The sequence below is a fragment of the Tamandua tetradactyla genome, chromosome 12, assembly GCF_023851605.1.
Source record: "Tamandua tetradactyla isolate mTamTet1 chromosome 12, mTamTet1.pri, whole genome shotgun sequence".
Classification (NCBI taxonomy): Eukaryota; Metazoa; Chordata; class Mammalia; order Pilosa; family Myrmecophagidae; genus Tamandua; species Tamandua tetradactyla.
Window position 1 is genome coordinate 11,092,328 of NC_135338.1, and position 27,388 is coordinate 11,119,715.

The following is a 27,388-nucleotide window of genomic DNA, read 5'->3' on the forward strand; positions in this document are numbered from 1 at the left end:
GATGAAAAATACTGCTAATACTAGTAATGGGCTTGGGAAAGGAAACCACATCATACACATTTGATGAAAGAATAATTGAGGATATTTTTTAAACAAATTGATACTATGTAGCAAAATTAAAATGTATAGTCCTTTCTGGCTAGCTTCTAAATTTCTGTGGGCAAGAATATTAGTAAAAGCATCACTTATTATAGCAAAAGCTGGAATCAATTTAAATGTCCTTTAGTAGAGAATATTTAAATAAATTTTGGTAGAGCCATTTACGAGCAAACCTGAGATATTGCAGGTTTCAGACCATTGCGATTAAGCGAGTATTGGAATAAAGTGAGTCACACAAATTTTTGGTTTTACAATGCATATGAAAGTTATCTTTACACTATGCTGTAGAAGTGTGCAGTAGCATATTGTCTAAGAAAACACTGTACATACCTTAATTATAAAGTACTTTATTGCTAAGAAATGCTAGCCAAGTGATCAATGAAAGAGGGGTAAGGGGTATGGTATGTATAAATTTTTTTTCTGTTTTCATTTTATTTCTTCTTCTGAATAGATGCAAATGTACGAAGAAATGATCATGATGATGAATATGCAACTATGTGATGTTATTGTGAATTACTGATTATATATGTAGAACGGAATGATCAAAATAGGAATGTTTACATTTGTTTGGGGTTTTTTTGGTATTTAAAAAAATAAAATAAAATAATAAAAAGAAAAGAAGGAAATGCTAGCCATCATCTGCTCTTTCAATGAATAGTAATCTTTTTGCTGGTGGAGAGTCTTGCCTTGAGGTTGTTGGGTGCTGACTGATTCGGGTGGTTGTTGCTGCAGGTTAGGAAAGCTCTGGCAATTTCTTAAAATGAGACAGCAGTGAAGTTTGCTTTATTTATTGACTGTTCCTCTCACTGAAGATTTCTCTGTAGCATGTAATGCTGTTTTATAGCATTTTTCCCAATAGTAGGACTTCTTTCAGAATTGGAGTCAGTCCTCTCAGACCCTTCTGCTGTTTTATCAACTAAAAATCCTTTGTTATTTCGACAGTATTCACAGCATCTTCACCAGGAGTAGATTCTATCTCAAGAAACTACTTTCTTTGCTCATAAGAAGCAACTTCTCATCTGTTCAACTTTTATCGTGAGATTTTAGCAATTCAATCATGTTTCCAAGCTCCATTTCTAATTCTAGTTCTCGGCTATTTCTACCACATCTACAGTTACTTCCTCTACTGAATTCCTGAACCCCTCAAAGGAGGGATAGAATCTCCTTCCAAACTCCTCATCATGTTGATTATTTTGGCCTCCTCTCTTGAATCTCATATGTTCTAAGTGACATCAAGGATGGCAAATCTTTTCCAGAGGGTTTTCTATTTCCTTTGCCTAGATGCATTAGAGAAAGCACTGTCTATGGCAGCTACAGCCTTATGCAATGTATTTTAAAGTATTAAGTATTTTAAAGTATTAAGACTTGAAAAGTCGAAATTACTCCTTGATCCATGGCCTGCAAAATAGAACTTGTGTTAGCATACATAAAACAACATTCATCTCATTGTATATCTCCAGCAGAGCTCTTGGGTGACAAAGTGCGTTGTCAATGAGCAGTAATATTTTGAAAGGAATCTTTTTCTCAGAGCAGTAGGTCTCAGTATTGGGCTTCAGTAACCATTTTTTAAACAGATGTGCTGTCATCCAGACTTTGTTTTATATAGCACATTTAGAAGCATTCTTAATGGCCCTAGCATTTCCAGAATGGTAAATGAGCATTGACTTCAACTTAAAGTCACAAACTGTATTATCCTCTAATAAGAACATCAGCCTGTGCTTTGAAGCTTTAAAGCCAGGCATTGACTTCCCTTCTTTAGTTGTGAAAGTCCTAGATGGCATCTTCCAATAGAAGGCTGTTTCATCTACATCGAAAATTTGTTGTTTAGTGTAGCCACTTTCATCAATTATCTTAGCTAGATCTTCTGGATAACTTGCTACAGCTTCTACGTCAGCACTTGGTGCTTCACCTTGTACTTGGGTGTTAAGGAGGCAGCTTTTTTCTTTAAACCTCATGAATCAACCTCTGCTAGTATCAAACTTTTCTTTTGCAGGTTCTTCACCTCTTTCAGACTTCACAGAAATGAAGAGAGTTAGGACTTTGCTCTACATTAGGCTTTGGCTTTGTAGCTTATTTGATCTTCTATCCAGGCCACCAAAACTTTTTCTCCATATCAGCGTTAAGAATGTATTGCTTTCTTTTTTTTTTTTTTTTAACTTTTTTTTATTGTGACATATAAAATATATATGCACAAAGAAAGAAAAAGCAATGATTTTCAAAATACACTTCAACAGGTGTGACACAGAGACACTGAGTGATCACTTGCTATTGGAAAATTGGTGCTGATAGACTTACTCAAGGAAGGATTGCCATAAACTTTCAATTTGTACAAAATGCAATACATGCAAAGTGCAGTAAGTGAGGTATGCCTGTAATGGAATAATATGTATTCTCTGAAAAAAAAATGAGGCAGTTTCATATATCCTCATCTGGAAAGATGTTCACAGTAAGTTGAATGAGATTTATGGTTTTTATGTCAATGAGATGACATTGCCAAATAGCCATGCACAGTTGACAATTTTAAGTGATTTGAATTTAGAATATAATAGGTTATAAACATATGTTTTTTTTGTTTTTGTAGTCACTGATACATGAAAGTCCAGTCACCTTCAGTTTTTTAACAGTTGGGGATCCATAAAAATGCTACTCAAATATTTTTCTCACCTGAAGTAAAAGAAAAATCAGAAGCTAAACAATTGGCTGTTGAGGGGATTACATTTTTTTATTTTTTTATTATCAAACCGAAACAATATACAAACATGAACATTCTTAACATACAAACGTTCCGTGCAGGGTGTATAATCAGTGGCTCACAATATCATCACATGGTAGTATATTCATCACCATGATCATTTTTTACAATATTTGCATCACTTCTGAAAAAGAGATAAAAAGGAAAAAGAAAAAACTCACACATACCATATCCCTTACGCCTCCCTCTCAATTGACCACTAGTATTTCCATCTACTCAGTATATTTTAACCTTTGTTCCCCCTATTTTTTTCTATACCCCTTACCACTCCTTTCATTGTTCACTAGTATTTCAGTCTACTCAATTTATTTTAACATTTGTTCCCCTATTGTTTATTAATTTTTAGGGATTACATTTTTTAAAGATGGCAAATAAATATTTCTTGCTAATGTCCATTTCAGGACAACTGTACATTGAGTGATAGTTTTTCTCTTGAATTGATTCATATTTATAAGGTTTTTTGCTTTTTACAGAATTTTTAACTGCAGATAAGTTCTGAATGGATTTGGATTTATTTTGCCAGTGTATCTTAATTCTAACTTTCTTTTAGAATGGAAAACTGGTCACTGCAGTATCTAACAACACTATTCAAGTGCACACATTTCCTGAAGGAGTTCCAGATGGTATATTGACTCGCTTCACCACAAATGCAAACCACGTTGTCTTCAATGGTAATGGTGCTAAAATTGCTGCTGGATCTAGGTAAGGCTGACTGATATCAGAGAATGAAATGTTAGCATAGAATGGCCTCATTCATTGATTACAGGGTTAAATTTTCAGGGCTTGGTCACTTTATTATTTTTTTAACCATTTTTTATTGTGAAATATATATTCAAAAAATCAATAAATTTCAAAGTAAATTGTAACAAGCAGTTATAGAACAGATTTCAAAGTTTGGTATGGATTGCAGTTCCACAATTTCAGGTCTTTCTTTGTAGCTGCTCCAAGACACTATAGACTGAAAGAAATATTATAATGATTCAGCATTCATACTCATTTGATAAATCCTGTATTCTCTATTATAATTCCTCTTTCTCCTTTGAACCTTCTCCCAGTATTAAGGAATATTTGGGCTATGCCCACTCTAAGTTTTCCATGTTGGAAAGGAGTATTAACAATATGGGATAGTGGGATGGAACTAGGTGATGTTCTTGGAGAGGCTGGCCTCTTTGGTTTTAGGACTTTTCTGGCCTAGAAACCATCTGGAGGTTGTAGATTTCTGGAAAGTAATCTTAGTATGTGAAACTTTTGTAGAATCTCTGATAGAGTGCTAGGTGATCTTTTTTTTTTTTTTTACTTTTTTTTTTAAATAATATAACATAAATACAAAGCAAAGAAAGAAAAAAAGCAATAGTTTTCAAAGCACTCTGCAACAGGTGGCTATACGACAGATCCCAGAGTTTGTCATGGGCTCCCATACCATCATATTAGATTTTTCCTTCTAGCTGCTCCAGAACATAGAAGACTAGAAGGAATATATATTTTTTTATATCACTTTTTTCCTTTTTGTGAAAAATAACATATATACAAAGAAGCAATAAATTTCAAAGAACAGCACAACAATTAGTTATAGAACAGATTTCAGAGTTTGGTATGGGTTACAATTCCACAATTTTAGGTTTTTACTTCTAGCTGCTCTAAGATACTGGAGATTAAAAGAAATATTAATGTAATGATTCAGCACTCATACTCATTTTTTAAACTACCCTCTCTGTATAACTCTCCCATCACCTTTGATATTTTTCCCACTCTTTTGGGGTATTTGGGCTATGGCCATTCTGACTTTTTCATGTTGGAAAGGCTGTCAATAATAAGGGGTAGGGACATGGAAGTAGCTGATATTCTGGAAAGGCTGGTCCCTCTAGGTTTCAGGGACCCATCTGGAGGGTGTAGGTTTCTGGAAAATTACCCTAGTGCATGGTAACCTAGTACATGGTAGAATCTTATATATTGATTGCCCTGGGTGTTCTTTAAGATTGACTGAATGGTTTTGGTTGGGGTTTGGCAAATTATGATAGGTACCAATGTCTAACTGAAGTTTGCCTAAGAGCAACCTCCTGAGTAGCCTCTCAACTTGACTTGAACTGGCTTAGCCACTAATACCTTATTTATTACACTTCAAGCCCTAGGTGTTCTTTATGGTTAACCTAGGAATGAAGGTGCGTCTCCTCCCTGAGAGTCATGTCCCATGTTGTCAGGGAGACATTCAACCCTGTGTATCATGTCCCACATTGCAGGGAGGGTCATGATTTTCCTTGCAGCATTGGGCTTACAGAGAGGCCATATCTGAGAACAAAAAAGGTTTTCTGGAAGTAGCTGTTAGGCATAACTATTTCTATTAGTGCAGTAAGTTTCATAAGCGCAAGCCTCAGAATCAAGGGCTTGACTTTTGACTTGGAAGTCCCTAATGTTTGAGAGTGTATCAGGATTTTCCTGGTGGGAAAGTTTAATAGTTTCATATTTTTTCTGTATACCCTCAAGGGAATTTGCTAGTACTTTTTAATTATCTGCTCAACATGCTTGGGATGTATCTGGGTATTATATTAAGTTATACAGAATTACAAGCCCTCCTTCCCATTGTGTGCTCTAGGTATTTGGGTTATTTTGACGAGGTATCCAGACAGGTTGAATTCAGTTATGTGTTACAGAAAATTTAAATTTTGTACAAAATAAACCTCTCTTCCTTTGGTTTCATATAGTAGGTAAACATCTAAAATAGACACAATATCATCCTTTATGCTGCATTCTGATTTACGTTAGTCCCGTCCTGATCTTTCTTAATTCTTATCTTAAATTGAAGCATGATCTCTTTTTTGTTTTCTTTCTTTCTTTCTTTTTTTTTTAATATTTTTATTGAGAAATATCCACATACATGCAGTCCAACCATATTATACAATCAGTGGCTCACCGTATCATCACATAGTTGTGTATTCTTTACCATAGTCATTTTTAGAACATCTCTGTCACTCATACTTCCCATACCTCTTACCCCTTCCTCTCATTGACTCACAGTATTTTCACTCTACTCAGTTTTTACCGTTTTTCTCCCCCTATTATTTATTTATTTTTTAATTCTTTTTTTTTTACTCATCTGTCCATACCTTGCATAAAAGGAGCATCAGATACAGGATTTTCACAATCACATTGTAAAAGCTGTATAGTTATACAGTCTTCCTCAAGAATCAGGGCTACTTACTGAAATACAGTTCACCAGTTTCAGGTACTTCCCTCTGTTTACTCCAGTATACCTTAAACTAAAAAGGGATATCTATTAATATGTAAGTATAACCTTCAGGATAACCTTTCAACTTTGTTTGAAATCTCTCAGCCACTGGAACTTTATTTTGTCTCATTTCTCTCTTCTTCTTTTGGTGAAGAAGACTTTCTCATTCCCCTGATGCCAGGGCCCTGCTCATCCCTGGGAGTCAGGTGCCATATAGGGAGGAGGGAAGTGAGTTCACCTGCAGAGTTGGCTTAGAAGGGCCACATCTGAGCAACAAAAGAGGTTTTCTGGGGGTGACTCCTAGGCATAATTATCAGTAGGCTTAGCTTCTCCTTTGCGAGAATAAGCTTCATCGGGGCGAGTCCCCAAAATTGAATTCAGGCTATTGAATTCATTGTCCCCACTGCTTGCGAGAATATCAGGAGTTCACCAAATGGGGAAGTTGAATATTTCCTCCTTTCTCCTAGTCTCCCAGGGGGACTTTGCAAATACTTTTTTATTCTCTACACAAATTACACTGGGCTATATTGGGGCATCACACTAACCTGTACAAACCAATGAGATCTCACACCCTAGTTGAGATTACATGTAATTATGGTGTTCAATTAAACTGACCATACCAGTTAAAGTAGATAATGTGCTACTCAAAATATAAATTTTGCACCAAATAAACATATGTGCCTTTGCTCTTGCACAGAGGTTGAAGTTTGAAAATGTGGTCCATATCATCCTTTACCCAGTATTCTGATTTACCTTAATCTTATCCAGAACAGCTCCATTTGTATCTCTAAAAATTATAGTCTGATCACTTTTTCAGCTTTTTTCACAGTTGCTGAATGGGGTAATACTGACTTCTATGATTTCAGTGCTCTAAGTCTGGGCCTTAGGTGTCACATAAATACCTGAAGTTTCAGGAAATGGCTAGGTTATATACAAATAGATCATTACCTCAAAATTTAGAAATAACAGTTACAGCTCCTTAATATATGTGACTGCTGCAAGAGCTTATGTTCTAGGACCCTTTAAAATAGTCCCCAACCTGATAACCCATGTTTGTGAGTTCAGTTCTCTGAGTTTGTATACTATAGTTAATCCGTGTGAGTGAGACATACTATTTTCCTCTTTGTTTCTGACGTTTTATTTAACATACTTTCCTTAGGGTTCATTCACCTAGTTGCATTCCTCACAACTTTATTCCTTCTTGCAGCTGCTCAGTAGTCTGTGTGTACATAGTGTGTAGTACAAGTGTGAACACCACAGTTCCCCATTCTATTCATCAGTCATTATACCCCTAGGCCCCCTCCATCCATTGCAAATCACAAATGTGGCTGCCATAAACACCAGTGTGCAATTATCCATTTGTGTCCCCACTCTCAGTTCCTCCAGATATATATCTTGCAACGGGGTTACAAGATCATATGTCAACCCCACCCCTAGCCTCCTGTGGAATGAGCATACTGCCTTCCAGGGGCCTGCACATCTCAGCCTCTCTACCAATAGTGAGTAGGTACATTTCTTTCTCCACATTTTATCGAGCATTTGTTTCTCTCTGTTCATATTTAAACAATTTTATTCACATGCCATATAATCCAGCCTAAGTAAATACACCTACCTTCACCACCATAATCTATATGAAGACATTTTTTTCCCACATAGAATCCATACCCCTCCCTCATGTCCCCTGCTTCTTTTTTTTAAATATTTTTATTGATAAATCTATAAACATTCCATACATGGTGGACAGCGACCCAAATTATCATTACATAGTTGTGTATTCATCACCATGATCATCTTTAGAACATTTGCATCACTCCAGAAAAAGAAATACTCATACATACCATACCTCTTACCACTTCCCTCTTATTGACCACTAATATTTCCATCTACCCAATTTACTTTAACTTTTGCCCCTCTGTTTTTATTCATATTTTTTACCCATCTGTCCATACCCTAGATAAAAGGAACATCAGGCACAAGGTTTTCACAATCACACAGTTACATTGTAAAAGCTATATTGTTATATAATTTTCTTCAAGAATCAAGGCTACTGGAACACAGCTCAGCACTCTCAGGTACTGTCCTCTAGCCACTCCAAAACACCATAAACAAAAAATAGGATATCTATATAATGCATAAGAATAACCTCCAGGATAGCCTCTTGACTCTTTTTGAAATCTCTAAGCCACTGAAACTTTATTTTGTCTCATTTATCTCTTCCCCCTTTTGGTGAGAAAGGCTCTCTCAGTCCCTTAATGCCAGGTCCCAGCTCATCCTGGGATTTCTGTCCCATGTTGCCAAAGAGATTTACACCCCTGGGAGTCATGTCCCACATAGTCGGGAAAGGCAGTGAGTTCTCAGCTCCTGTGTTCAGCTTAGAGAGACAGGCTACATCTGAACAACAAAAGAGGTTCTCTGGGGGTGACTCTTAGGCATGATTTTAAGTAGGCTTAGCCTGTCCTTTGGAGGAATAAGTTTCATAGGATGAACCCCAAGATCGAGGTCTTGGCCTGTTGATTTAGTTGTCCCTCCTTCTTGTGAGAATATCAGACATTCTCCAAATGGGGAAGTTTTAAATGTCCTCCTTTCTCTCAGCCCCCCTAGGGGACTTTGCAAATATTTCTTTATTCACTGCCCAGATTGTTCTGGGACATATCAGGACATCACATGAACCTGGACAAACCAACAAACTCTCACACCCTATTCAAAATTCCATGTACTTAATGGAGTTCAATTAAACTGACCATTCAAATTAAATTAGGAAATGCACTACCCAAATATAAATTTTGCACCAACTAATCCTTTTGGTCTCATGCAGAAATTGAAGTTTTAAAATATGGGTGCTATCGTCCTTTACCCTGTATTCTAATTTACCTGAGTCCTGTCCAAATCAGCTTCATTCATATCTCTACTTGAGGTCAGATTTCTTTTTCAGCTTTTTATACAGTTGCTCTATGGGATACGGCCGACTTTCGTAGCTTCAGAGCTCTCATTCTGAGTCTCAGGTGTCTTATAAATACCCCAAGTTTCTGGGAATAATCAGGTTATACACAAACAGCTCAGTATCTCATATTTTAGAAAAAACAGTTACAAGTCGTGAATATATGTGACTACTGTAAGAGCTTACAATCTAGGGCCCTTTAAAATAGGTCCCAACCTGATAACCCATACTCTCAACTTCAGTTCACTGAATTTTTAAATTATAGTTAGTCCATATGAGTGAGGCATGATAATATTTCTTTTTGTTTCTTCTGTGTCATTCAACATACAGTCCTTAAGTTCATTCACCTAGTTGCATTCCTCACAACTTTGTCCCTTCTTTTAACTGTTTTACATTTGAAGTCTAATTTGTTGGATATTAGTATAGCTACTCCTGCTCTTTCCTGATTGTTATTTGCATGAAATATCTTTTCCCAACCTTTCACTTTCACCCTGTGTTTATCCTTGGATCTAAGATGCGTTTCCTGTAGACAGCATATAGACGGGTCCTGTTTTTTAATCCATTCTACCAGTCTGTGTCTTTTGATTGGGGAATTTAATCCATTAACATTTAGTGTTATTACTGTATGGGCAGTACTTTCTTCTACCATTTTGCTTTTGGATTTTATATGTCATCTAATTTTCCTTCTTTTTACCTTTACTGATAGTCTTCATTTCTACACTCTTCTCCACACCTCTCTCTTCTGCCTTCGTATCTGTCTCTAGTGCCCTTTAGTATTTCTTGCAGAGCTGGTCTCTTGGTCACAAATTCTCTGTGATTTTTTTATCTGAAAATGTTTTAATTTCTCCCTCATTTTTGAAGGACAATTTTGCTGGATGTAGAATTCTTGGTTGGCAGTTTTTCTCTTTTAGTAATTTAAATATATCATCCCACTGTCTTCTCGCCTCCATGGCTTCTGCTGAGAAATCTACACATAGTCTTATTGGGCTTCCGTTGTATGTGATTGATTGCTTTTCTCTTGCTGCTTTCAAGATCCTCTCTTTCTCTTTGACATCTGACATTCTGATTAGTAAGTGTCTTGGAGTACATCTATTTGGATCTTTTGTGTTTGGGGTATGCTGCACTTTTTGGATCTGTAATTTTAAGTCTTTCATAAGAGTAGGGAAATTTTCAGTGATAATTTCTTCCATTAGTTTTTCTCCTCCTTTTCCCTCTCTTCTCCTTCTTGGAAACCCACAACACATATATTCGTGCACTTCATGTTGTCATTCAGTTCCCTGAGTTCCTGCTCGTATTTTTCCATTCTTTTCCCTATATTTTCTTTTTCTTGTCAGATTTCAAATGTTCGACCTCCAGTTCACTAATCCTATCTTCTGATTCTTGAAATCTACCACTGTAGGTTTCCATTGTTTTTTTCATCTCTTCTACTGTGCCTTTCATTCCCATGAGTTCTGTGATTTGTTTTTTCAGACTTTCAATTTCTTTTAGTTCATTCCTTGCCTTCTTTATATCCTCCCTCAATTCACTGATTTGACTTTTGATGAGATTTTCCATGTCTGCTTGAACATTCTGAATTAATTGTTTCAGCTCTTGTATCTCATTTGAATTGTTGGTTTTTTCCTTTGACTGGGCCATATCTTCAGTTTTCCTTGTAAGGTTCCTTATTTTTTGCTGGCACCTAGGCATTTAATTACCTTAATTAGTTTATTCTGGAGATTGTTTTCACTTTTATTACCTAGGATTTTCTTCTTAGATGACTTTGTTATCTGTCCTTTCTTTGACATTCAGTTCAGCTTATTCTGGACCACTAGCTTAGGTTTTGTTTAACAGATCAGAATTTTTCAGTTCTTGTTTTCTTGTTTCTTGCCCTGCCTGTATGATGCCTTTTTTCCCCCCTCTTAGGAGGTTCTGCTTAGGTATTATAGACCCCAGGCAGATTTTCCCAGACTAAGCTGGCCTCCTGTCAGGAGGAAAGAGTCACTTGCGTCAATTTTCCCTGAGGGTGAGACCCAGCAGGTTCAAAGACTTTCCTATGAAGCCTCTGGGCTCTGTTTTTCCTATCCTGCCCAGTATGTGGTGCTTGTCTGCCTGCGGGTCCCACCAGCATAAGGTGATGTGGTACCTTTAATTCCAGCAGACTCTCAACTGCTGGGGTCCTGGTTGAGACAGAGGAGAGGTTGTAGGCTGGTTTTAATGGCTTCAAATTACCAAGCCCTGGGGTCTGAATTCCTTGAGGGAGGGAATCCACTTGAGCTGGGTCCCACCTGTCTCCAGGAGAAGGCACTGACTTCAGACAAACACTGGAACAAGGTTAATTCTGCCTATGCCTGGGGCATTTGGAGCCTGACAAGCCTTGCAACTGTATGCAGAGAGTAGTCAAGCCATAGAAACACAGCCACAGAAACAAAAGAGAAAAATCCTTTTCAGAGCAGGACCCCCGTTCCTTGGGTTTGTCAGTCAAGAGCTTAAATTCGTACATTGCTTTGTGTATCTCCAGGTCCTCTGTGCCCCCTCCATTCCTTCAGGGCCCAGACCTTTTCAAATCCAAAGAAAACTCAGTTTTTTTCTTTTTCTGCCAGTCCTGTCCCCTGTGTGCTGGGACAGACACCAGTGAGCTCCTCTTTTACTCAAGGTTCAGCTGAGCTGGGGGCCTATTTTTATTAGTATTTGTGAATTAATTCTACAATTGGAGCTTGGTTGCGCTCAGCCCCTGCTGCTCGTAAAGTTCCTTTCCTTTCCCCTCTGGAAAGTAGCCTGTTAGGGAGGGGCGCTGGCCACCACAGCTTGGGGAACTCATGGTTCTGGGTGAGCTTGCAGCTTGTCCAGGCTGGTGTGCACTGTGTGTCCAGTCACTGATATGGCCCTAGCAGTTGTTCTGTAGTGTTTCTGACTGTTTACTAGCTGCTCTGGAGGATGAACTAAATCCCACTCCTCCAGAGTCACCATCTTGGCCACCATCTTGGCCCTTCTCCACTTCGTTCCTTCTTGTGGCTGCTGAGTAGTCCATTGTTTACACCACAGTTTCCCCTTCCATTCCTCATTCATTGTACTCTTAGGCCACCTCCATCCATTGTGGATTGGGAATGCTGCTGCCATGGGCACCAGTATGCAAATGTACATTTGTGTCCCCACATTCAGTTCCTCCAGGTATGTTCTGATCAACAGGGTTTCAGAATCAAATGGCCACCTCACACCCTGTTCCTGTCGATCCACCACACTGCCCTCCAAGGGGCTGCACCTCTCAGTTTTCCTACCGACAGTGAATAGGTACAACTCTTTCCCCAAATTTTCTCTAGCGCTTATTTTTCTCTGTTCATTTTTAAACAGTTTTATTCATATCATACAATCCAACCTAAGTGTATGGATTTTGCCACCATAATGTATCTGAAGACATTTTCTTTTCTTCCACAAAGAATCCATACCCCTTCCCACGCCCCCCCCCACCTGTTGACATTTAGTTTTGGCATAATGCCTTTGTTGCATTCACTGGAGGCATATTACAATGTTAACGTTGACTATAGACTCTACCCTGCGTTTATTGTTCCCCTTCCTGTAAACCAACTATTTTCAACACCTTGCAATGTTGACATTCATTTGTTCTCCCTTATCCTTATCCCTTTATATTTGTGCATTTAAGTACTGTCATTGTCCACTCTAGGCATTCCAGCCCTTCTCCCTCAACCATTCTCATATTTAGCTTCATTCAGTGTACTTATATTTTTGTGCTACCACAGGTAGTATAGTGCTGCCCATTTCTGAAATTTTACATTCTGTCTTTTTGCACAGTCTGTATTCTTTTAGCACCAAATGCCCAATCTCAATCCTCTTTCGATCTCCTGATAACCTGTTTTCTTTACTTTAACTTTCAAAGTTTACTTAATATTAGTTCACATTGATGAGACCAAACAGTATTTGTCCTTTTGTTTCTCGCTAATTTCACTCAGTATAATGTCCTTAAGTTTCATCTACATTGTTATATGCTTCCTGATCTTTTCTGTCTTAACAGCTGTGTAGTATTCCATCGTATGTATGTACTACAGGTTGTTTAGCCATTCATCTGTTGATGGTTGTTTGGGCTGTTTCTATCTCTTGGCAATCATAAATAATGCTTCTTTAAAGATAGGTGGGAAAATATCCATTTGGATCTTTGTCTTCAATTCATCTGAATATATACCCAGTAATGGGATTGCTGGGTTATATGGCAATTCTACACTTAGCTTCTTGAGGAACTACCAAATTGCCCTCCAGAGTGGTTGCACCATTTTACATGTGCTCCAACAGTGGATAAGTATTTCTCTTTCTCCACATCATCTCCAGCACTTATCATTTTCTGTTTTTTTGATAATGGCCTTTTTTGTGGGTGTGAGATAATATCTCGTGGTTTTGAGTTGCATTTCCCTCATTGCCAGTGAAGTTGAGAATCTTTTCATGTGCCTTTTAGCCATTGGCACTTCCTCATCTGAAAAGTATCCGTTCATGTCTTTTGTCCATTTTTTAATTGGGTTATTTGTCTTTTTGTTGTTGAGTTGTAGAATCTCTTTATATATTCTGGATACTATACCCTTATCTGATAATGTGGTTTCCAAATATTGTCTTTCAGTGCATAGGCTGCCTTTTTATTTTCTCGACAAAGTTATTTGATGCACAAAAGTGTTTAATTTTGAGGAAATCCCATTTATCTGCTTATGTTTTCATTGCTTGTGCTTTGGGTATAAGGTCTAGGAAACTACCTCCTTTTCTAAGATTTATAAGATATTTCCCTACATTTTCTTCTAACAGTTTTATGGTCTTAATTCTAACATTTACATCTTTTCACCCTTTTTGAGTTCATTTTTGTATAAAGTGTAAGATATGGGTCTTCTTTCATTTTTTGCCTATGGATACCATTTCTCCAAGCACCATTTATGGAAGAGGCTGCTCTGTCCCAGGTGGGTTGTCTTGACCACTGTATCAAAGATCAGTTTTTCATAAATAAGAGGGTCTATTTCTGATACTCAGTTCGATTACATGGTCAGTATATATATCTTTATGCCAGTAACGTGCTGTCTTGACCACTATAGCATCGAAATATGCTTTCTCAAGACACCTTTACCTATTCGAGGTACCCTGTCCTTCCAAATAAAATTGATTATTGGTTTTTCTATTTCTTCAAAGTAAGTTGTTGGAATTTTAATTGCTATTGCATTGAATGTATAAATCAGTTTGGGTAGAATTGTTATCTTAACTATGTTTAGTCTTCTAATCCATAAACACAATATGCCCTTTCATTTATTTAGAACTTCCATGATTTCTTTTAGCAATTTCTTGTAGTTTTCTGTGTACATGTTTTTCTGTATCCTTGGTTCAGTTTATTCCTAAATATTTCTTTTTTGGGGTTGCTATTTTAAATGGAATTTTTTTCTTGATTTCTTCCTTAGATTGCTAATCATTTACATATATAGAAGCACTACTGATTTTGGAGAGTTGATCTTGTATCCTGCTAGTTTGCTGTATTCATTTATTAGCTCTAGGAGCTTTGCTCTAGATTTTTCAGGACTTTCAACATATAGCATGATGTCATCTACAGACAGTGGGAGTTTTACTTCTTCCTTTCAAATTTGGATGCCTTTTATTTATTTTTCTTGACTAATTGCTCTGGGTACAATATCAATGCAATATTAAATAGCAGGAATGACTGGGAATCCTTGTCTTGTTCCTAATCTAAGAGGGAAAGCTTTCAGTCTTCCCCACTGAGGATGATGTTAGCTGTGGGTTTTTCATACATGCCCTTTATCATGTTGAGAAAGTTCCCTTCTATTCCTATCCTTTAAATGGTTTTAATCAAGAAAGAATGTTGAATTTTGTCATGTGCCTTTTCTGCATTAGTCAAGATGATCATGTGCCTTTTCTGCTTTGATTTATTTACTTTTTGCATGGGCAGGCACTGGTAATTGAACCTGGGTCTCCAGCATGGCAGATAAGAACTCTGCCACTGAGCCACTGTGGCCTGCCCAGCTTTGATTTATTGATATGGTATATTACATTAATTGATTTTTTTGTGTTAAACCAGCTGGAATAAATCCCACTTGGTCATGGTTTATAATTCTTTTCATGTGCTGCTGGATTTGATTTGTAAGCATTTTGTTGAGAATTTTTGCATCTATATTCATTAAAGTGATTGCTCTGTAATTTTCTTTTCTTATAGTATCTTTGCCTTGTGTTGGTATTAGGGTGATGTTGGCTTCATAGAATGAGGTAGCTTACCCTCCTCTTCAATTTTTTTGAAGAGTTTCAGCAGGATTGTACTATTTTTCTTTTTTTAACTTTTTTTTTATTGTGAAATATATAGAAAACAAATTTCCAAGTACGTTTTCACAAGTAGTTATAGAACAGCTTTTAAAGTTTGGTATGGGCTACATTTCCACAGTTTTTTGTTTTTAATTCTACCTGCTCCGAAACACTGGAGATCAACAAAATATCAATGTAATCATTCAATAGTCAAACTCATTTGTTAAATCCTGTCTTCTCAGTTACACTCCTCTTTCTTTTCTCTCTCTTTTTTTTTTTTTTACTTTTTTGTGAAAAATAACATATATATATATATATAACAATAAATTTCAAAATACATCACAACAGTTAGTTACAGAACAGATTTTAAAGTTTGGTATGGGTTACAATTCCACAATTTTAAGTTTTTACTTCTAACTGCTCTAAGATACTGGAGACTAAAAGAAATATTATTATAATGATTCAGCACTCATACTCATTTTGTTAAACCCGACAGTCTCTGTATAACTCCACCATCACCTTTGATCTTTCTCCGACTCTTTAGGGGTATTTGGGTGATGCCCATTCTAACTTTTTCATGTTGGAAGGGGCTGTCTATAATATGGCATGGGAGATGGACCTACTTGATATTCTGAAAAGGCTTGCCTTTCTGCATTTCAGGACTTATCTAGTCCAGGGATCCATTTGGATGTTGTAGGTTTCTGGAAAGTTGTACTAGGGCATTGAACATTTGTAAAATCTTATATAATGCCTAGGTATTCTTTAGGATTGGCTAAAATGGTTTGGTTTGGGTTTGGCAAGTTATGATAAGTAGCAATGTCTCTCTGAAGTGTGCATAAAAGTGACCTCCAGAGTAGCCTCTCGACTCTATTTTAACTCTCTACGCTACTGATATCTAATTTGTTGCACTTCTTTCACCCCTTTTGGTTAGGGTAAAATTGTTGATCTCATGGTGTCAGGGCCATCCTCATCTGTGGGAGTCATCTCCCACACCACCAGGGAGACTTTCATCCCTGGATGTCATATCCTATGAAGTGGGGAGAGGGCAGTGATTTCACTTGCAGAGTTGGGCTTAGAAAGAGTGACCACATCTGAGTAACAAAAGAGGTCCTCTGGAAGTAACTCGTAGGCATACCTATAGGTAGGCTAAGTTTCTCCACTACATATATAAGCTTCACAAGAGCAAGTCTTATGATTTGGGTGTCCCTAATGTTTGATACAATATCTGGGGTTTCCCAGGTGGTAGTTTCATAGTTCTATATTTTTTCTCCCATCTCTTAAGGGACTTTGCCAATACTTTTTGATTATCAGCTTAATATAGTCTGGAGTGTACCCAGGCCTTACATTATTGTATACAAGATTAAAGCCTCTCACTCTTATTCTTGGCATCCTATGTTTGGATTGTTTAAATGATCTGTGTATTAGCTAGGTGTATTAGTTAGGGTTCTCTAGAGAAACAGAATCAACAGGAAATGTTCATAAATATAAGATTTATAAAAGCGTCTCACGTAACTATGGAAATGTAGCATCCAAAATCTGTAGGGCAGGCTATGAAGCTGACAATTCTGATGGAGGGTCTGGACAAACTCCACAGGAGAGGCTTGCCGGCCAAAGCAGGAAGAGAACCTTTCTCTTCTGAATTCTCCTTAGAAGGCTTCCAGTGATTAGATTAAGCATCACTCATTAAAGAAGACACTCTCATTGGCTGATTACAAATGGAATCAGGTGTGAATGTAGCAGACGTGATCATGATTTAATTTTATGAAATGTCCTCATAGCAAAAGACAGGCCAGCCATTACCCAGCCAGATAAACAGGTACCACCACCTGGCCAAGTTGACACATGAACCTGACCATGACCGTCCACCCCTAGTCAACTTGGCAGCTATACTTAGCACCTTAAATTATACCTAATTTCTAAATAGAAACAATAAAACACATTTTTTTTTTCTCATCTAACAGTCCTCAGCTGTCCTGCAGATAACTGGAAACACATTAAATCTCTCCAGAATAGGGTGCAAGTCCTTGGTTAACATTCATTCTTAAACTTGATATCTTACAACTTAAAAGATATAACATGAACAAAGCAGCATTATAGTCCTCCTTTCTGTTAACTGATCATGTGGTCATAGAAGGTCTGGGGTGAGCCAGACCTTCATTCCTGAAGTTCCAGAGCCATTGGTAGTCCTGTTTGGATTGGGTTGTTGCAGTTTTCCATTGATTTTAATCACAGGGCATAGTAGTACTAAAAGACACCCTAGGGGATCTCCTATATTTCAGGAAAGCTCTTCTTTACCTCCATTATGTGGTTACAGTCCTATTTCCTCATGATAGTCAGGGTCATTCACCCCAGCCAGTAATGCAATCCCCTTCTTGGCTTGTTGATCCAGGGACATGAGAAGTCCAAAGTGACTAGGCGGCAGTCTTAGATTCCAGTTCAATGGAATCATCATTGTTTCTCTTGGTAGAAGCACTCCCCCTTTTGGAACTAAAGCCTATAGACCAGCAGAGCTTGGGGTAGCAGAGACAGGAAGCAAAAATTTTCCTAGTGGATCACTAGGAGTAATATTGAGTGGTGCCACTCCCATTTCCGCCCCTTGGTTCCTGGACCCATGGATCCTGGCTATGGGAGTAACAGAACCATACAGTGGACACTGATTCAGAGCATATACAGCTTCCTGGAGAACATTACCCCACACTTTCAAGGTATTGCCACCTAGTTGGCACTGTAATTGAGTCTTCAAAAGGCCATTCCACCATTCTGTCAATCCAGCTGCTTCTGGATGATGGGTAACAGGGTAAGACCAGAGAGCATGTGCCAGTTCCCACATTTCACATGCTGTGAAGTGTGTTCCCTGATCAGAAGCAATGCTGTGTGGAATAACATGACAATGGATCAGGCATTCTATAAGCCCACAGATGGTAGTTTTGGTAGAATCATTGCATACAGGAAAAGCAAACACATATCCAAAGTATGTGTCTCTTCCAGTTAGAATAAATCACTGCCCTGTCCATGAAGGGGTTGGTCCAGTGGAATCAATCTGCCACCATGTAGCTGGCTAGTCACCTTGGGGAATGGTGTCATTACAGGCTGAGGGTGCATCTTTGCTGCTGGTAGTTATGCATAGACTCAGCAGTGGCTGTAGCCAAGTCAGCCTTGGTAGGTGGAAGTCCATGTTGCTGAGTCTGTGCATAACCTCCATCCCTACCACCATGACCGCTTTGTTCATGAGCCCACTGGGCAATGACAGGAGTTGCTGGGGAAAGAGGCTGACTGGTATCCACAGAACAGTCATCTTATCCACTTGATTATTAAAACCTTCCTCTGCTGAAGTCACATTCTGGTGCGCATTCACATGGGGATCAAATATCTTCATGTTTTAAAGCCCACTCAGAAAGATCTATCCATATACCTCTTCCCCAGACCTCTTTGTCACCAGTTTTCCAATTATGTTCTTTCCAAGTCCCTGACCATCCAGCCAAACCATTAGTAACAACCCATGTGTTAGTATACAAACGCACCTCTGGCCAGTTCTCCTTCCAAGCAAAATGAACAACCAGGTGCACTGCTCGAAGTTTTGCCCACTGGGAGGATTTCCCGTCACCACTGTCCTTTAAGGACACCCCAGAAAGGGTTGTAGTACTGCAACTGTCCACTTTTGGGTGCTACCTGCATATCGTGCTGAACCATGTAAACCAGGCCCAAGTTTTCTCTTCCTCAATCAATCTAATGTAAGGAACTCCCCAAGAGACCATAGCTCTCTGATCTGGGAAAAGAAGGTAATGTGGCAGGAGTGGAGACCATGGGCATTTGGGCCACTTCTTCATGTAACTTACTTGTGCCTTCAGGACCTGCTCTGGCCCTATCTCGTATATACCATTTCCATTTTACAGTAGAGTGCTGCTGTGCATGCCCAACTTTATGGCTTGGTGGGTCAGACAACACCCAGCTTATGATAGGCAACTCAGGTCTCATGGTAACTTGGTGGCCCAAGGTTAAGCACTCAGTCTCTATTCAGACCCAGTAGCAGGTCAAAAGCTGTTTCTCAAAAGGAGAGTAGTTGCCTGCAGCAGATAGTAAGGCTTTGCTCCAAAATCCTAAGGATCTGCATTGTAATTCTCCTATAGGGGCCTGCCAGAGGTAGACAGTATCTGTATTTGCCACTGACACTTCCGACACCGTTGGATCTGCTTGATCATGTGGCCCAAGTGGCAGAGCAGTTTGTACAGCAGCCTGGACTTTTTGCAGAGCCTCCTCTTGTTCAGGTCCCCACTCAAAATTAGCAGCTTTTTTGGTCTTTCAATAAATAGGCTGGAGTAGCAGAGCCAAATGAGAAATATGTTGTCACCAAAATCCAAAGAGACCAACTAGGCGTTGTGCCTCTAAAAAAGAGGCACAATGCCTCTAAAAAAGAAGGGGCCAGATGCAGCAACTTATCCTTTACCTTAGGAGGGATATCTCGACATGCCCCACACCATGGAAACCTAGAAATTTCACTGAGGTGGAAGGCCCCTGTATTTTTTATTTATCTCTCATCCTCTGACACGTAAATGCCTCTGACATGTAAGTCTAGAGTAGTTCCTACTTCTTGCTCACTAGGTCCAATCAACATGATATCATCAATATAATGGACTAGTGTGATGTCTTGTGGGAGGGAGGTCCCTGAGGACAAGATTATGATACAGGGCTGCAGAGTTAATATACCCCCGAGGTAGGACAGTGAGAGTATGTTGCTGACATTGCCAGCTGAAAGTAAACTGATTTTGGTGGTCCTTCCTAACAGCTATTGAGAAAAAAGCATTTGCCAGATCAATAGCTGCATACCAGATACCAGGGGATGTATTGGTTTGTCAAGCAATGACACCGTAACTGGAACAGCAGCCACAATTGGAGTTACCACCTGGTTGACCTTACAGTAATCCACTGTCATCCTCCAAGACCCATCTGTTTTCTGCACTGGTCAGTTAGAGGTGAATGGGGATGTGGAGGGAATCACAACCCCTGCATCATTCAAGTCCTTAAGAGTGGCAGTAATCTCTGCAATCCCTCCAGGAATCCAGTATTGCTTCTGATTTACTATTTTGCTAGGTAGGGGCAGTTCTAGAGGCTTCCACTTGGCTTTTTCCTCCTTAATAGCCTTCACTGCATGAGTTAGAGTGCCAATGTGGTGATTCTGCTAGTTGCTCAGTATGTCTATTCCAATTATGCATTCTGAAACTCGGGAAATAATTACAGAATGGGTCTGGGGCCCCACTGGACTCACTGTGAGATGGACCTGAGCTAAAACTCCGTCGATCACCTGACCTCCATAAGCCCTTACTGTGACTGGTGGACCAGAGTGACGTTTTGGGTCCCCTGGAATTAATGTCACTTCTGAACTAGTGTCTAATAATCCCTGAAATATGGTGATCATTTCCTTTTCCCCAGTGCAGTTACCCTGGTAAAAGGCCGTTGGTCTCCTTGGGGAAGGCTTGGAGGATGATTAATAGTATAAATTCGTGGCAGTGTGACAAGGTTCTCCCCCAAAGGGACCTGTCCTCCCCTTCATTCAAGGGGCTCTGGGTCTGTAACCTGTCTCAGGTCTGGAAATTGATTAAGGGGCTGTGACTCTGTGTTTTTGTAATTCAGGTTAAACTTCTGTTCACTTGACCTAGAAATCTTTTTATACAGCTCAAACAAGAATTTAGCAGACTGCCCATCTATTGTATTTCTAGGTACCCCATGATTTACTAGCCAACGCCACAAATCTTGGCGAGTCAGATTATTTTGACTCCTGCTTTGAGTTTGCTCTCTCTTATAATAGCCACATCTACCCTGTCTTTGGCAGGTAAGTGCTGCCACATGACTTCTGCCAACTTGGGATCCCGTCATCCCCATTTTGTTTAAGGATTCCAGCTCAGTGACAGCAGTTACCACAGTATTATTTGACTTACAGAGAAGTTCAGTTACAGAGCTCTTCAGGGATGATGGCACTAGTCTCACAAGTTTATTTCTCACTGTTCTGGTAAAACATGCATCTTCCGGACATTCTTGGGGGATAAGAAGGCTTTGCATGATAAATCCACTCTAACATTCCAATCTCTCTAAGCCTCTGGATCCCCTCTTCTACATTATACCAGGGCAGTTCTGGCATTTCAGCCTCTGCTAATGTCGGTCACTTTTTGATCCATGGTTTCAACCAACCATCCAAACAAACTGTTAATACCTTTTCTAACCCCTTGTACTATAACATTGAATGCAGACTCTGCCTAGTGTGCCCATATCAATAAATTCAGCCTGATCCAGCCTTATATTCCTCCCACCATTATCCCACACCCTTAAAATCCATTGTCACACATATTCCCCTGATTTCTGTCTATATGCATTGGAAAACTCACACGGTTCTTTTGGCATATGACGTATCTCCTCGTGTGATTCTTTGTACCTCACCTTAAGGGGCCTGTTGGGACTTTAGTCTAGTTATAAGTCTGGAAGAAATGAGGGGTGATGGGGATTGGTCCTGAAAAGAATTAGAAATATCTTCCAAGCCATTTGCTTCAGGGCATTCATTTGCAGTTTCATTTGGTGAAACAAGATTAATCACTCTAGGCTAATCCCTTCAGGTGGAGGTGGGATGGCCATGTCCTCGGCAGACTATTACAGGGTTATCTAGAGAAGACTCAGCATGACCTAGAGTTTCAACCTTGCTCCCAACATCCATCCATATATTACCATCCCATTTATCAGGGTCCCACTCCTTTCCAATCAATGCCCTCACTTTTTAATGGTAGATGCTATGCTAAGATTGAGATTTCAGTTTACTTTGTAAAGTTGCTACTTTAACAATAAGATTCTGAGTCTGATTTTTAGAGATTTGAAGTCTGTGGCCACAGGAAATAAGATTTTCCTTCAGGACACTGATGTAAACTTCTGCATCTGTCAGACAGTGCTTAAGCTTCTCGTTTGAAGCCTTAAACCTATCCCTTTCACTCCTTAATGTATCCAGTGTATCTAACAACAACCAGCCAACATCTTTATACCTCCTATTTCCACAAAACTCTGTAAAGATGTGAAAAGCATTATCCTCCAGAGCCTGGCTTTGTACAAGCGAAGCATTAGAAGGATTCAATGGTGATATTTTGACTATGCCGTTTGCCAACTCACTCCATCGATTGGCAGTGTCATTCTGATTATGGGAATCAGAGTCCTTAGTGCCTTTGAGTCCAGTCAGAGTAGAAAACCATTCATAAAAGCCTATTTTTAAGATTTGGTGTCTTAAGAACCACTCCTGGGTGGGCCACGGTGGCTCAGCAGGTAAGAATGCTTGCCTGCCAAGCCCAAGGACCCGGGTTCGATTCCCGGTGCTTGCCCGTGCTAAAAAAAAAAAAAAAGAAAGAACCACTCCTGGTACCAAATTGTATTAGTTAGGGTTCTCTAGAGAAACAGAATCAGGAAATATTCATAAATATAAAATTTATAAAAGTGTCTCACGTAACTGTGGGAATGTAGAGTTCAAAATATGTAGGGCAGGCTGTGAAGCTGACAGTTCCGATGCAGGGTCTGGACACACTCCACAGGAGAGGCTCGCCGGCTGAAGCTGGAAGAGAGCCTGTCTCTTCCGATCCTCCTTAAAAGGCTTCCAGTGATTAGATTAAGCATTGCTCATTAAAAACACACCCCTTGACTGATTACAAATGAAATCAGGTGTGGATGTAGCCAATGTGATCATGATTTAATTTTATGAAATGTCCTCATAGCACCAAACAGGCCAGCACTTGCCCAACCAGGCAAACACGTACCACCACCTGGCCAGGCCAAGTTGACACATGAAGCTGACTATGACACTAGGGTTCTCTAGAGAAACAGAATCAGCAGGAGAAATCAGTAAATACAAAATTCATAAAAGTATCTCATGTAACCTTGAGAATGTAGAGTCCAAGGTCTGTAGGGCAGGCTGCAAGTTGGTAACTCTTATGAAGTTCCTCAACGAACTCTCAGGAGAGGTTGGCTGGACAACCGTGGGGATAGAAGAGTCCGTATCCGTAGAACAGGCTGTGAAGCTGGTGACTCTATCGAAGGGTCTATACAGATTACACAGGAGAGGCTCACCAGCTGAAGCAGCAAGAGCCACTGTTTCTTCTGAATCCTCCTTAAAGTCCTTCTAATTAGATTAAGCATCACTCATTGTAGAAGACACTCCGCTTATTTAAGTCCATGAAATGTCCTCTTAACAACAGACAGGCCAGTGCTTGCCCAACCAGACGACCAGGCACCACCATCTGGCCAAGTTGACACATGAACCTGACCATGACAGTCTGTCTAGACAGGTAGAGGTAGAAAATTTAGGTTCTAGACAAAATAAAACTTTCTTCCTTTGGTCTCAAAGAGTAGATGAAGTTCTAAAATACAAATAATATCTTCCTTATCCCTGTTTTCTGAAACCTGTTCAACTTCTTTTTTTTTTTTTTTTTGTTTACAGTTCATTTTATTGAGGGAGGTAAATTTACATCCAGAGAAATGCATGTATTTTTTTTTAGTTTTTTTTATTAATTAAAACAATTAACACAACATTTAGAAATCATTCCATTCTACATATACAATCAGTAATTCTTAATATCATCACATAGATGCATATTCATCATTTCTTAGTACATTTGCGTCGATTAAGAAAAAGAAACTTCATTTTATCTCTAAATACTGGTTATACATATATATAACAGACCTTTAAAATCCAGAAGTAACAATTACCGTTCCATAGTAAATGTGGTTGCTATAAGAGATTACAATCTAGACCTGTTTTCTTATAAGTATTTTCTAAATGAGATCATACAATATTTGCTCTTTTGTTTCTGGCTTATTTTGTGTCACCAAATGTCCCATAGGTTCATTCACATCATTGCATGCCTCATGACTTTGTTCCTTTTTGTTGCAGCATAATGGTAGGTCATATGTATACATCATTGTTTGCCAATTTCCTTCTTAATCAGTGCATCTTTTAGCCTCCTTCAACTACTGGGCCTCATGTATGACATCCATAGTCAACAGTCCCATAAACTCAATTTTAGATAATTTCATTGTTCCCAAGAGAAAGATAGCCAGTAAAGACACCCTCACCAAAGAGAAAATCCAAACCTCCTCCTAAGTCTTGTCCCTCCGTCCATTTTGTATGTACCCTTGGTATTGCTGTGGTACTGTTGAGTTTTCCTGTTAAACATAGCCCATGGCATGCGATAGCAGTTTTCCCCCTATGCCCTGAAGTTATACACTCTTTGTACAAGATTCGTACCTTTGTAGTAGTTCATACAAATACTTATTTATATTTGTAGTGGTAATCACAGGACGCATGAGCCTATGCAATCCCTTTCAATCATGTTCACTTTCAATATGGTAATATTTCTTATAAACCCTCTAGTGAACTGCTTTTACTTGTATCTCTTCCCTTATAATTAAGTTCGCCATCATTAGCTGTTTATCAGTCTCAAGCTTCGGTGTATCTCTAGGTCCCTATATTCTGTTATTATCAGCCTCTGATTTTACCCTTGCCATGGTCATAAAAGTGGGATCTTACAGTATCTATCCTTTTGTGTCTGGCTTATTTCACTCAGCATTATGTCCTCAAAGCTCATCCATCTTGTCATGTTTTTCAGGACCTCATTTTGTCTTACTGCTGCATAATAATCCATAATTTGTATATACCACATTTTATTAATCTACTCAACTGTTGATGGGTACATGGATTGTTTCCATCTTTTGTCGATTGTAGATAATGCTGCTGTGAACACCAGTGTTGCTGCTTTCACCTCCTCTTGAGTATATACTGAGTGGTAGTATTTCTGGCTCATAGGGCAATTTGATATTTAGTTTTCTGAGGAATCGCCAGATTGTCTTCTATAGTGGCTGTACGATTATACATTCCCACTAGCAGTGCATAAGTGTCCCAATTTCTCCACATCCTCTCCAACATTTGTAGTTTCTTGTTTGCTTAATAACAGCCATTCTTAGAGGTATCAGGTGGTATCTCATTGTAGTCATGATCTGTATTTCCCTTAGAAGTAATGAGACTGAACATCTCTTCATCTCTTCCTGTGCTTTTTAGCCATCTGTTTTTGCTCTTCAGAGAAATGTCTTTTCATCTTTAGCCACTTTATATTTGGGTTGCTTGTTCTTTTGTTGCTGAGTTGTATGATTTCTTAATGTATACAGGATATCAAACCTTCATCCAATATGTGATTTCCAAATGTTTTTTCCCATTGAGTTGGCTGCCTCTTCACCTTTTTGAAAAAGTCTTTTAAGTCACAAAAGCATTTGGTTTTGAGGCGTTCCCATTTATCTATTTTTTCCTTTTGTCTCGTACTTTGGGTATAATGTTTCGGAAAGTACCTCTTATTGCTAGGTCTTGAACATATTTTCCTTAATTGTCTTCTAGGAGCGTTATAGTATTTTTCTTCAGTTTAAGTGTTTGATCCAATTTGAGTTAATTTTTGTATACGTGTTAAGTAAAGATCCTTTTCCATTCTTCTGGCTATTGATATATACTTCTCCCATGCCAATGTATTGAAAGGCTGTTTTGTCCCAGTTCAGTGGATTTGAGGGGTCTTGTTGAAAAATCAGTTGACCATAGCTTTGGTGGTCTATTTCTGCACTCTAGATTCAATTCCGTTGGGCAATACTTCTGTCTTTGTGTTAGTACCATGCTGTGTTGACCACTGTGGCTTTCTGATAAGCTTTAAAATCAGAGAGTGTTAATCCTCCCACTTCTTTCATTTTTTTTAGAATGCTTTTATCTATTTGGGGTCTCTTTCCTTTCCAGATAAATTTGGTAACTAGCTTTTACAAGTCTTCAGGTTAGGTTGTTGGAACTAATTCTTTCTTGTGGTAGAATTCACGTTAAGCCATCTGGTTCTAGACTTTTTGGGGTATTTTTTGATGACTGATTCAATCTCTTTACTTGTGATTCATTTGTTGAGGTCATCTATTTCTTCTCAAGACAATGTTAGTTGTTTCTAGGAAGTTTCCATTTCATCTACTTTGTCTAGTTTATTAGCATGTAGTTGCTCACAGTATCCTCTCATTATTTCCTTTATTTTTGTGGGATCAGTGGTTATGTTCCATTTCTGATTTTATTTTATTTTTTATCCCCTCTCTTATTTCTAGTCAGCCTAGTTAAGGATCTGTCAATTTTATAGATTTTCTCAAAGAACCAACTTCTGGTTTCATTACGTTTCTTGATGGTTTTCATAGTTTCCATTTCATTTATCACTGCTCTGATCTTCGTAATTTCTTTCCTTTTGTTTACTTTGGGTTAGTTTACTGTTCTTTCTTTAGTTCTTCCAAGTGAAGAGTTAATTCCTCAAATTTTGCTCCTTCTTATTTTTCAATATGGGCACTTTAGGCAATAAATTTCCCTCTCAGTACTACCTTTGCTGCATCCCCTAAATTTTGATATGTTGTGCTTTCGTTTTCATTTGCCTCAAGATATTTACTGATTTCTCTTATAATTTCTTCGTTGACCCACTGGTTGTTTAAGAGTGTGTTGTTTAGCCTCCATATATTTGTGAATTTTCTGGCCCTTTGCCTGTTACTGCTTTCCAACTTCATTCCATTATGATCTGAGAAAGTGTTTTGTATAACTTCAATCTTTTTAAGTTTATTGAAACGTGCTTTGTGACCCAGCATATGGTCTGTCTTTCAGCATGATCCATGAGCAGTTGAGAAAAATGTGTATCCTGCTGTTGTGAAGGATAATGTTCTTTAACTGTCTATTAAATATAGTTAATTTACCATATTATTCAAGATCTGTGTTTCCTTATTGATCCCTGTCTAGATGTTCTGTCCATTGATGAGAGTGGGGAATTGAATCTCCAACTTTTATGGTAGAGGTGTGTACTTCTCCCTTCAGTGTCGTCAGTGTTAAACACTGGCTTGATGCACAAATATTTATGATTGTTATGTCTTCTTGTTAAATTGTTCCTTTTATTAATACATAGTGTCCTTCTTTGTCTCTTTTGTTTTACATTTGAGGTCTCATTTGTTAGATGTTAGTATAGCTACCCATGCTCTTCTCTCGGTTGTTTGAATGAATGTCTTTTCCCAACCTTTCACTTCCGACCTATTTTTGTCTTTGGGTCTA

General features: G+C 38.6%; 1 protein-coding gene across 2 annotated transcripts in view; it reads left to right on the forward strand.

The window, feature by feature from the left end:
• WDHD1 (WD repeat and HMG-box DNA binding protein 1) overlaps window positions 1-27,388 on the forward strand; it is a 108,496-nt gene that overhangs the window by 12,843 nt on the left and 68,265 nt on the right. For both annotated transcript variants that reach the window (XM_077122579.1, XM_077122580.1), the window contains exon 4: window positions 3,402-3,553. In XM_077122579.1, the coding sequence (XP_076978694.1) occupies window positions 3,402-3,553 (152 nt within the window). The remainder of the gene's footprint in view (window positions 1-3,401; window positions 3,554-27,388) is intronic.